We start from the raw sequence: 12,985 nt of genomic DNA on the forward strand, positions 1-12,985 counted from the left end.
AATACTTTTGTACTTTTACTAAAGTAAATTTTGAATTCCGGACTTTTACTTCTACATTGCAGTATTGATACTTTTTGGTACTCACAAGTAAAACATGTGAGTACTTTTCCCACCGTTCACAACACATGCTGATGACACAGTACCCTGTGTTCCTGGAGCGATGATTCTCTAATATATATATATTTTTCATTTAAAGGACTGCCGCAGACCCCTGGTTATGTATTTATTTTTCCTCTGGAACCCTAATCTACAGCGCAAAATCTTCAGTGCTAATCTGACTCTGAGTGTACAAATGGAACAAGATGAGCTCGTTTTAACATGGATCATAGTAGTGTTATGGTAAAACATAAATTGTATATATGGGGCACCATGGGGTCTCTGGGGTGGCTCTGTGTCTCCCCATCCAACTCCAACATACTGTAAAGTCTGTTCTGTTATCAATGTGATCCTATGGGAAGACAGAGCCCAGGAGGTACTAGGCTGGCTCCTCTCCCCTATCTGGACACAAACCTCCATAAATAACAGACGGACTCAAGCCAGCAGATCTCCATGACCACTTAAACCGTATATGGTTGACCAGAGTCCCTCAGGGCTCTATACTAGTGTATTTTCTGTTTTCTGTTATCGCTGGGAAAGCTTTGGCTGAAAATGGCCGATCGACAAGCTCACGACACTCTGTGAAAGCGAAAGCGGCCTGGTCAACGGCCTGGAGGTTTGTTAAAGTGGGGAGACACGGCACTCCCCAGGTACCACGCGTACCCCATGTCTCCCATGTACCCACACCTGGGGTAGGAAGCTCAAAACAATAGCAACAGCTGTGCTTCTCATCCCACAAATGCATGTTCCTTAAAAATGGGACCATGGGATAATTTAAAAAAGGAAATAAACAGGCTTTCCAATGGCATCAAAGTTATTGCCAAGAAGCATTGTTGAAATGATCTACCAAACACAAATCTCCAAACTTGTTGTGCTATAATATATATCTTGTAGATTTGCTATTTCTGACCCAGAACATAGACACTAGGGTAGTAGAGCTTTGCCAAGCCCTGAGGCCCATAGGGCAGGAGCAAGCCCCCAGAACCCAGTGCTTGCATTGAAGCGAAATGGACATGCTGGCCATTCGTAGGTACTGCAGCTTAAAACGGATGGGGCCACTGCAAATGTACGAGCAAAAACGGTTTCGACCAATGGGCTTGACTCACGAGCTTGCGCACAAGCTTGCGCACAGGGACGCGCATCTCTGTGACGTAAAACGCGTCACTTCTGTGACGCAGAACGGATCACAGTGGCCCCAAATAGGCTACGCCCATCACACTTTACAACCCGGAAGAAGGGGTGAATTCGCTTCATGCGCTCGGTGAGCAACTCAATGCAAGTGGACGGGAGGCGATATCCGGTGCCCTCTCTATTATTTTTAACTCTATGGGCAGGAGCCTACTGTATCTCTGTTTCCTTGATGTACAAGTACAGCCCCTGGACATGTCGCTAGTCTGTCGCATGGAAGTTACCCCAATAGGCTCTATGCACAGCAGCCATATTGGACAGAAATTGGGCCCCTTCCTTGCTTCCTTCACAGGTGTTACCAATGACACTAATGAAGGCTCTGTTCCATTTAGTGTAGCACAGTGGTTCTCAAACTTTTTAATTTCAAGGACCCCCATAACTCTGAGAGTGTACAAATGGAACCAAATGGACCTGGGAGGGTCCATTTGGTTCCATTTGTACACTCTCAGAGTTACACCCTCTCAAGGAACCATGAGGGTCCCTGGACCACACTTTGAGACCCACTAGTATTTCTAGTGAGCCAACAGCACCCTGACTCTGTTTGACCAGAATGGAACAGAGCCTTCATTAGTATCATTGGTAACACCTGTGAAGGAAGTAAGAAGAGGCCCAATTTTTTTGTTTTTTGTTTTTGAAGAGGCCCAAAAATAATTGTTAGAAAGGTGTCATTGTTAATGAGTGTTTCTCCATCAATGTGTCCCTGGTGGTTTGGACAAAGCTGTTGAATGGGTTGACTGGACAGCAGCTATGGCAGGCTTTAGACGCCTACTGACAGCAAACACATTCTTGCTCTAATGAAGGATGCAGTGAACTGCAGTCTCTTCCTGTCTATAGGAGGGATAGCACACACACACACACACACACACACACACACACACACACACACACGCACATGCACACACACACACACACACACACACACACACACACACACACACACACACACACACACACACACACACACACACACACACACACACACACACACACACACACACACAAGCAATCAGTCTGAACGCCAGCAAGCAGACAGCTGGAAGAACATTCCTTTAGCCCAATAGAGGTCCATGGCATAATGGAGACCATTGTCAGCCTTCTGATTGGTCCCTGACGGAGCAACCAGCAGGCTCCTTCTGCTTTTTTCCGCCTCCTTCTGGTTCTTCATGCTGAGTTTACAAACAATTTGAACATTTTAAATGTTTGGAGGGAAAAAAAGAAATCACTATACTGCAACCATAGATGATCCTTTTTACTGAGACCAAAAATAAGAACTGAACATACTTCTTGGAGGGAGGGAGGATTTTTGTCCAACCAAGCAACATCAACCAATATATAAACTTTGTCTAGTAGGCAAAGGGAGAAACCAATTTCTTTTTCAAATTTTGTAATTTGCTTTAGCAGACCTTTTCACGTTTTGGCCAGTAACTCGTGGACCATAGGGCGTACAATTAAAATATATTTTCTCTGGATTCCTTGGATCATGACGTGTCTTCCCACATAGAATTTCCGGCATTTTGAGTTGTCTTCAAAACAACTCTCTTTCAGTAACTACTCGTACAGATTTTGGCCAAAACTCACGCAAATCGGTACACATCATCTTTGTGGTCTCGTGATCATGATGTATCTGCCAGACTTTTCACATGCCCTTCTGGTTGGCTACGATTGGCTTTAAAAGTTGCCTGTTTTGCACATAAGGCCACAAATCATTAACACAGTGTCCGATTGTCATGACTCTTTGCGCACACTGGGTAGTAGTCCAAGGAAGAACAGCCACCACAAACCTTTCAAATCGGCCTCTTGGTGGCGCTATAACAGCTCGCTTCACGTTTTGGCCTATATTTCTTGAACCGTGGGTTGTAGAATCAAACTTTTTTTCCATGGATTCTTTGGCCCTGGTCATGTGTGCCAGACTACATTTTCAGCAATTTTGTGTTTTCTTCAAAACACACTTTTTGTTTTTACTCCTACAAATTCTTTCCAAACCTCACACAAATCGGTACAGACTATCTCTGCAGTCATGTGATCAAGATGTATCAGTCAGATTTTGCAGGTTCCATTCCAATTGGTTATGACTGCCTTGTAAACGTTGTGGGCCCTGGGTAGGCAACCTGGCCTGGCGGGGATCTGTGCTCAGAGGATCACACTTTTCTAGTTTTTAATTTGTTTTGACTTTATATTTTCATTAGTTATATAATAACCCATGGTGAGGACTGCCAGACTGTCCTTGTTAACACCTTGGGTGCCAGAGGTTTATTAAAATATTATACGTTCAGTGCCTGCTATTCTTCCATCCACTTACGTTGATACGTTCCCGACGCGGAAGCGCATGTAAGCAAAGCGTGCGTGCGAGGCGGCGGAGGGTCCCGACTAACGCCTGGAACAATAATATTACGCGATCCTCCATTGGATACATGGATCCACATCCGGCCTCTCCTTCTCAGAAACTCCTTGGATGATCCCAAAGTTTTGTTAGAGCGCCCCCACGTGGGCCCCACGTATAAAAATAAAATTGGGTCAAAAACTGTCCGGACCGTTTACGGCACTTCTCGTTTGGATTCGCACAATGTGTTAACACTTTTGTCCCCATAAAGTTCCACAGTCAAATCCTGAGTGAAAGGTTTCAGAGTTTTGTACTGAACATCAGTGTGTAGTATGCAGGCTGCCAGGGGCGTGCTGGGAGACGGGTTCAGGGTCCAGTGGTGGAAAGTAATTATGAAATTAGGGACATTTATTGAGGTACTTTTACTTTACTTGAGTATGTTAATTTTTCAATGCTTTAAAGCTAGGGTAAGTGATTTACTTGGGTTAAAATAAGTGTTAAATGCTCTATATTCTGATAGCACTCATTGCTATGTGTTTGTTCAGTAAAAGGAGTCTCCCATGCATGTCTCTCCAGCTCTTTATTAGCAGAAAATGCATTTTCAGTGCTCTCTCCTGATTGGCCCCTGTGACCGAACAAACACTCTGTAGCAATGATTACTATCAGAATATACTTTAACCTTTTTAACTCATTCGGTGGCAGAGGTTTATTAAATCAAGGTACATCTACTGTAGTGCTGGCATTCCTAGCGTTTACGCTGCGCTGTTTAGAGCTGTAGAATCGACGACGGTGGATGCATGGTCCAGGCTAACGCCTGGAACAATAACATCTCTCACGCGAGTCGCCAATTGTGGAGTGATCGCGCATCGAAAATGGCTCCTTTTTCTCCAGTGTAAAAACAGTGTAAAAAGTTACGGAGATCCGGAGGTTTTTATCAATTGTATTGTACGGTCTACAGTTACTTATAGGCCAAAATGTGAAGTGGGCTGTTATATCTTCACCATGAGGCCGATTTAAACCATTTGGTGGGGTAGAGATTCTTCCTTGGCCTACTGGGAGTGTGCTTGATACAGGGCTTTTACTTGTAACATAGGTATTTCTACATTGTGGTATTGCTACTTTTACTTAACCCATTAACACTGGCATGACTGGGGTTGCATTATCCTACACACAGCCTGCTAAACGGTCAATTTGGACAAGAAATCAAGCTCTGCTATTGGTTCCTGTCTCACCTCTTTGGACCAGACTGACTGACACCTTCTCACCCACCCAGTGGGGGGTTCCATTGTCTTTTAAATAGCCATTCAACTCCACTCTGCTCAGTCAGTTAGCTCACTCACTCTGTTGTTGCAGGCAGAAACATTTTAAAAAGTAGTAATTTAGTAGTAATGGTAACTGCAGATTCTGTAAAATGTTTATAAAAAAAACATTTGTAGCGTCACATTAAACTCTTGAGGGAAACATGGAGCCTATATGAACGCTGAAGCCACTGTCTAATTACGTGACTATCTCCATTGTCCAAAACACATGGATATCTCTTGACAAACCAATATTATATTATATAATATTCACATTATTGTCTGAGCGTAAAGCTCTCATTCTATCAGCTGTTCACACTGACAGAAACGTCTCCTCTCCTCCTGCCTGTCAGCGTAACAAGAGAACACACCGCTATGTTCCACACATGTGCTCATTCCTGCTACTCCTGCGCTAAATATCTGATCTACAAACATAAAACAGTCGCTGGCTGACGAGCCCTCTGCTTGTAGATCAGTACTGTTGGCGCAGCATTGGGTTGCCAAATTTTGCGAGAGAAATGAGCAGTCAGGTCTATGAAAATGTTACTGCATGCGTTGTGCCCTGACAAAACAGTGAGGCATCAAACCATTGTGGGGTTTATAGCCGAGGCTAATTTGCAACCACAGTCCCTGGTTAGGCCTTTTTATATAAATATTCACCTAATAAAAAAGAAATTACGAAAGGACATGGAGCTCTAATCTAAACAAGTATGAAAATATATTTATATCTGCAAAGTAACTAAAGTTTTCAAATAATTGTAGTGGAGTAAAAGTACAAGATTTGCCTATGAGCTGTAGTGGAGTAGAAAATTATTACCATTATAATGTAATTATATATATAATAATAATAATAATAATAATAGAAAGACGTGGAAAAACAAGCCCAAAGTCGCTTAGAATAAGCAGACATGGCAACATGGCCACAGCAAAGTCTGCTGTCTACGGGCCGCTCTGTGGGGGGTCTCGAGGTGTAAAGTGCTCTAGGGAGGGGGAGAGAGGGGGAGAGCGATCAATTTAGCCGAAATAAAACGGCTGGGATGGGATACATGGTATGTATTTCATATTTATAATGAGTAAAAAAAAAAAAAAAAAAAAACGGAGATGGTTTGAAACATATATTTAGGAAAAGGCATGAAAGGGGAACTTTCTCAGAGCTTCCTGAGAGAAGTTAAGCCACTTTCAATTCTCAAAATCGGTCCCATTGATTGCTTAGTCACGCGAGTGTTAAAACTGGGAAAGCATCTGTGTCATTTTTTATTTTAGCTATCGTCTCTGTCGTGTGGAAATATTTCAGGCTTCAAATTCAAAAGTAGCAAAAGTAGCAGATCTACAAGCTCAAAACGCATTGCTTCGCATTGAGCTTGCAAAAAAGCGTTAATTTACAAAAAAAAAACATAAAAAGAGGAAATATGGAGATAAGAGGTTTCTGCCCGACAGCAACGATTATGTAATATTTGACATTTGTAGAATCGGCCTCATGCGGGTCTTAACCCATTGAGACCTGAAGCCGATTCTACGTCTCCTAAATCTCAACAGTTTTCTGAAAAACGTATGTTTCTATATCAGTGGTGCTCAATCTTTTTCATGTCAAGGACCCCCAAAATTATATGTAATTGGCCGCGGACCTCCATCAAAATATTTTGTTCCAGGGACCCCCCAGAAGCAAAGATTTGAGTTAAAAATGTTTGCTTTAAAAATATATATATTCAAAGATTTGCACACATTTTCACGATTTTTCAAAAATAGCAGATCTACAAGCTCATAGCGTGGCACTCGGTGCCGCGCTATGAGCTTGTAGATCTGCTATTTTTGAATAGCCCAAAGTGTAAAATAATGCTTTTTAGCTCAAATCTAAAAAAACTAAAAGAAAGAAAAATAAACCGAAGCACTTTTGTATGACAGTCCCAGTGTTTGTGTACTTGTGTGCTTGTGCGTGCGTGCGTGCGTCCCGGGGCATGCCGGGGGACAGGCTCAGGGTGTTACCTCAAAGCGCTGGGAGCTGACTTTCTTGCCTTTCTTCATCCAGGTGATGCGGGGTTTGGGTTCGCCCGCCGCCTGACAGACGAACGACGCTACACCCCCCGACACCCCCGTCTGGTCCTCGGGAGCCTGCAGAAAGCTGGGCATGGCTGAGAGACAGAAGGAGGGAGAGAGAGAGAGAGAGAGAGAGAGAGAGAGAGAGAGAGAGAGAGAGAGAGAGAGAGAGAGAGAGAGAGAGAGAGAGAGAGAGAGAGAGAGAGAGATTAATTTATATTCAGTACTTGATTGACAGTGGTGGAAAGTAAGTAAGTACATTTACTTAAGTACTATACTTGAGTACAATTTTGAGGTACTGAGTATTTCCAATTTCCAATACTTTTACTTCTACTTTGTAGATTTGGATTATTATTACAAAACATACATTAACCACTTCAGCCCTATATACATTTCGGCCATTTGAAAATAGCAGATCTACAAGCTCACAATGCGCCGCGCTATGAGCTTGTAGATCTGCTATTTTTGAAAAGATCGTAAATATTTTTGCAAACCTTTGAATACATATTTTTTCAAAGCGAACATTTGTAACTCAAATATTTGCTTCTGGGGGTCCCTGGAACAACATATTTTGAGATGGGGGTCCAGGGCCAAACACATGTCTTTTTGGAGGTCCTTGATGTGAAAAAGTTTGAGAACCACTGCTTTAGATCTCCCACCATTTTGAATTATATGAAAAGCAGCTCAAATCTCCTGGGATTTGTGAGCAATCTGCACAAAACTTTCCACACATGAACTTTGGACCTACGTTTCAGGTCACTTGGAGTTGATTGGTACAGTAGTACTCTGTAGTGACACTATTTTGGGTCTATAACATTTCACTGAGCTAGGGACTTAAGAGGACGCTGAATCGAATGAGCTAGGTCTTGACTTTGTACTATCTTGGGTAAGTGGTTAAAACAATACATTCATTTATTTGGCCCTACCTCTCGAACACGGGGTTGCACAGACTTAGCAAGCTGCAGGCACACATTTTCTTTTCTAGTTGTACATACATTATTCTGATTCTGATTGTTTTGTTCTACTTTTGCATTGGCAATATAAACGTCTGTTTTGTTTCTCATGCCAATAAAGCGAGAGAATAAAGAGAGAGAGAGAGAGAGAGAGAGAGACAGAGAGAGATACACGCACGCACACACGCGCACACTCGCGCACGCACACAGACAGATAGACAGACAGACAGACGATCAGACAGTGATCGACACATCTTCCAGTGTGTTCTAGATGTTGTGATAACAATGTTGACAGGCAGCTTTCACAAGCATGCATGCACACCCACTGCTATAAAAACATTGCATGTGCCTTTTTAATAGACCATAAAAACCCTCGGCGTAAATCTAACACAAGCTAGCGCTACAAAAACACTGCGTATGTCTTTTTAATAGACCCTGAAGAGTGTGAAAAAACAGACCCGTGAGACACGGATGATGACAGATGTAAACAGGTAGATTATAAATCATGCATATTTTGCTTTGTGAAATCCTTACCCTGAGGCTCAAACATTTACAATGTAATAAAATGTCAGTGTGCAGGTGATTTCATGTTGCATTTATTTGTATAACCCTGGCTCCCAATTGTGAGCATGTCCTTAAAGGAATAGTTCACCCAAGAAATTACTTTATTTATACCGTTATATCGTTTAACTCTTTGACTCGAGCAGTTTTAGTTTGTAAAACATTCCTTAACAGGGAATGAAGAATCCCGAAAAAGGACAAAAAAATGGAATTAATCAGAGACCCTACATAACAACAGGAAATATCAAACATCTGTCCTTAAAGTCCAAAACACAGCTCATAATGCAGTCCGGTGTCTGTTCTATCACTTCACGTTCTATATTTTCTTCTTCTATGGTTATAGAACGAGAAAATACACTTTTAAAACGCGTGTGAATAATCTCCAGTTGAACCCTACAAGCACGCACATGCGCGCTCTTCGCTGGTACATGAGCCGGTGGTATTTGAACGTAACTCAGCGGACTTCGGTAGAACAGAATCTAAATGATAATATGAGCTGTTTTGGACATTATGGACAGATTTGTTACATAGTTCCATTCATCAAGTTTTTTCTTCATTTTTGGATTATTTATTTATAAGGAATATTTTACAAACTAAAACTTTGTATATGTATATGTATATTAGGGCATTCACGAATAGTGATTTTTAGCATTCGAATTATTCGACCTAAAAGTAGTCGAATATTCGATTATTCGACGGTGATATATAATATTTTTTTCATCCAATACAAACGAGCCTTTATCATTAAAATGCCGTATTACAAGCAAAAACAATCAGCGATTAAAGGGTTAACTAATGAAAGCCAGCTGTGCGTTCTGATTGGTCTAAACCCAAATCAGCTGGTCCAGGCATAGCAGATGTACAACTGCACATTGCCTCACGCGTTGTGAGCTTGTAGATCTGCTATTTTCGCTACAACACTCTCCTACGACGAAGCCTAGCATAACATGCGTTGCTGCTGCTCTGCTCTGCGATACCACGGCTCTGGTTGAAAAGAAACGTAGCGAACTTATTAATTCAGTTCATTTAACTTGGAATAAGTCAAATGATTTTCCAAGCCTATCCCATCTACAATATGTTCAACAACAACCACAGTTCCATCCTTCGGTCCGGTCGTTACAAGGCATCTTTCTGGCATGCGCGCTGCTGTTTCAGCGCACCACTACACTTTGAGTGACGGCACAACGTCACATACAGTATGAAATGATTTGACAACAATCAACCATGAATGGATTAGGAGAACTACAAACACAAGAGCTCATAGCTGCTTGTCTGCTGTTGAGAAGCCCCTGCTAAAAAAGAAAAATCAACAAAATAAAAAAAAAATAATCCAAAAAAATGAAAATAATAATAGTAAAAATAATAGCGATTATTCGACGTCGGTTTACAACGTCGAATAGTGGCTTTGATATTCGAATATTCGGTGAATGCCCTAATGTATATATATATATATATATATATATATATATTATATATTACATTATATGTTGTGTACTCGTTTCGACATGACGGCCCTGAATACAGTACTTGCACTGCTTCACTGGCGCAAGTAATAACAATCATAGTAATGATACATACAATTTATATAGCACCTTTCTACTCAAGTATCAGTACTCAAAGTCGCTTTTATCACCATTGAAGGGGCGTTTCTCAGCATTGACCTGCTGGGCTTGATTTACTCGCTTATTAAACGACTACTTAAGAAAGAAATAACTTGACGCGAAATATAATGGAAACATAGCATGGATTTTAATCCCACGATTTTGTAACCCATATTTTTTTTCACCCAGTGCCAATTGCCTATGTAATCCTGGGCGCTACTCTCCCTCTGCCAGCATAGGGAGAGCCCAGAGCCAAGCTCATGCTTCCTTTAATGAATGAGAAGCTAGCAAGCCACTTCTTATCACCTGACAGGGGGGGGGGGGTTCCCCAGTAGGATGTAGCGCGTGGAAGGACCACGTTATTCCACACAGAAAGGCCCTTTCACCAACCCCACCTAGGGTATGGGCACTGATGACGTGGAGGAGAGAACACGCCCCCAGCGCCCACAGCGTCCCTGGCGGGAATCGAACCCAGGACCTTCTAGCTGTGAGGCTGTGAGGCTGCTGAATTCAGTGATTGACCAATCAGAATCAAGCATTCAACCAAGCTGCGTAATAAACTCAAATAAAGAACATCTCTATCTGAAAAGGTTTGAGCACCAATGACACAGCAACATACGTTTTTCAGAAAACTGTTAGGATTTAGAAGACATTTGTAGAATCGGCCTCAGGTCTTAATGGGCTAAATGCTTGCCATACTTGACATAAACATTCCAATGAGCCAATCTGATCAATTACACTCGGAAGAATAACAAAGACAATTGCATTGACCGCAGCCCTCCTAGGCTATTCTTCTCGAGCTGAAGTGAAATCTCTCTCTTTTTCAATTACTGCGGGTCCATTACTTCAGATCTCCAATCAGTTGATACAGTTTCATTCAGCAAACTATATCCTTTAGCCCATTAAGACCGGGAACGCATCTGTGTCATTTTAAGATTTCTTTGGCTATTCAAAAATAGCAGATATACAAGCTCATAGCACGGCACCGAGTGAGCTTGTAGATATTTTTGGGGGGAAATCGTGAAAATGTGTGTTTTAAAGCGAACCTTTTTAACTCTGATCTGTGCTTCTGGGGGTCCCTGGAACAACATATTTTAAGATCCGCGGCCAAATACATATCATTTTGGGGGTCCTTGACATGGAAAGGTTGGAGCACCACTGATATAGCAACATATTGTTAGGATTTAGAAAAAAAAAAATGGCCGCGGACCCCCATCTCAAAATGTTTTGTTCCAGGAACCCCCTCATAAGCAAAGATTTGAGTTACAAATGTTCGCTTTAAAATACATATTTAAAGAGTTGCACAAATTTTCACGATTTTTTTTAAAGCCAAAGAAATCTGAAAATTACAAAGATGCATTCCCGGTTTTAATGGGTTATAGCAGAACATGCTCAGTGATGCATGGAGAGCAATCTGACCTTTAACGAGATCTATTGGATTCTACACAGCTGACACCAATAGACTCTATATGCACCGCAGCCATATTGGAATGACACTGTGCCAGAATGGAACAGAGCCTTCATTAGTATCATTGGTAACACCTGTGAAGGAAGTAATGACGAGGCCCAATGTCTTGCCGATATGGCAGTGTGTAGAACCTGCATCTTATCTAGTGCATTACAAAGTCATCAATGAGCTCATCTCCACAAGCTGCACAGGATATTTACTACAGAGTAAATACATTTAAATGCACTTAACCACTTGACATTGTGAGCTTGTAGAATGTGGATGGGCTGTTCATATTCGGTCAATATCATCTCCTCAATTGTTTAAAACGGTGCTGTCCTCTCACCTGGAGACTACCTGCTCATGTTTTCACTAATTATCAGTAACAGATCTATGACACAATAATTCATGTACTGTATGTGCTTTGTGTATTGTTGTTATGTTATTGTTGTATGTTTTGTCTTGTTTTCCCCCCTTGATTGTTGTTATTGTCCTGTTTATTTATGTTTTGTTTTGTTCTGTTTCTTAAATGTATTATTATGTATTCTGTAACTGCGGAGCCCCTTGAAAACGAGATGGTTCATCTCAAGGGGTTATTCCAAATAAAGAATTTCAATAATGGAAATTGGAAACAAGCCTCTGGCTTTTTGTGTCATCCATTTTATGTGTTTTTTATATCGTTGTACTGCCTGTACCTTTACAAGTTAGAGGTACAAGGTACGTTAATAAAGTATGCATTCATTCATTCATTCAATCACTAACTCAGTCACTCAATCACTCAATCAATCAATCACTCAATCACTCAATCACTCAATCAATCACTCAATCACTCAATCAATCACTCACTCACTCAATCAGTCAGTCAATGCACATGTGTAATTACCTAAACATTAGATGAATAGCCATCCCAACTCTAAGTGCATTGAAGTTACTGAGCCATAAGTCATAAATACAGTATACAGTATGAGCTAATCATGTCTCACAGATGCAGGCTATGCCATATCATGAAATGTATGGCAGTGCAGTTTTTAAGTATTATTTACTGTTAAGTATACACTCTATCCAGCATAATTGTGGCTTCTCTAAATGCATATGCACTCACTGAGGTCATGGACTATTGTTTATTTTCGTGCATGCCCTCACAGAATGCTAATTCATGCAAATGACTTATTGAAGTATGTTTTCCTGTCTCCCCCCCCCCCCCCCTCCCCCCTCCCTCTCTCTCTCTCTGTTATATTATAATTTTATTCATGCTTTGAATTGATATACTTTGGATGTTGTATTTCTAAGGTGAGAGAATAGACTCTGTTTGACCAGAATGGAACAGAGCCTTCATTAGTATCATTGGTAACACCTGTGAATGTCTTCACAATATGGCTGCTGTGCATAGGGCCTATTAATGGACGTCACATGGACGTAAATACACCGGATTTAGCAAAGATGCTAGTTTTCATCCGCAGTCCTCACAAAAAAACATAAAATCAGAA

General features: G+C 41.3%; 1 protein-coding gene across 1 annotated transcript in view; it reads right to left on the bottom strand.

Moving 5' to 3' along the window:
* Window positions 1-12,985, bottom strand: part of LOC311051253 (receptor-type tyrosine-protein phosphatase F-like) — a 254,763-nt gene that overhangs the window by 211,811 nt on the left and 29,967 nt on the right. The window contains exon 3 of the mRNA XM_084065737.1: window positions 6,886-7,031. Coding sequence (XP_083921863.1) covers window positions 6,886-7,031 — 146 coding nt within the window. The remainder of the gene's footprint in view (window positions 1-6,885; window positions 7,032-12,985) is intronic.

This window comes from Gymnoscopelus microlampas (assembly GCF_963454915.1).
Source record: "Gymnoscopelus microlampas genome assembly, chromosome: 9".
NCBI lineage: Eukaryota > Metazoa > Chordata > Actinopteri > Myctophiformes > Myctophidae > Gymnoscopelus > Gymnoscopelus microlampas.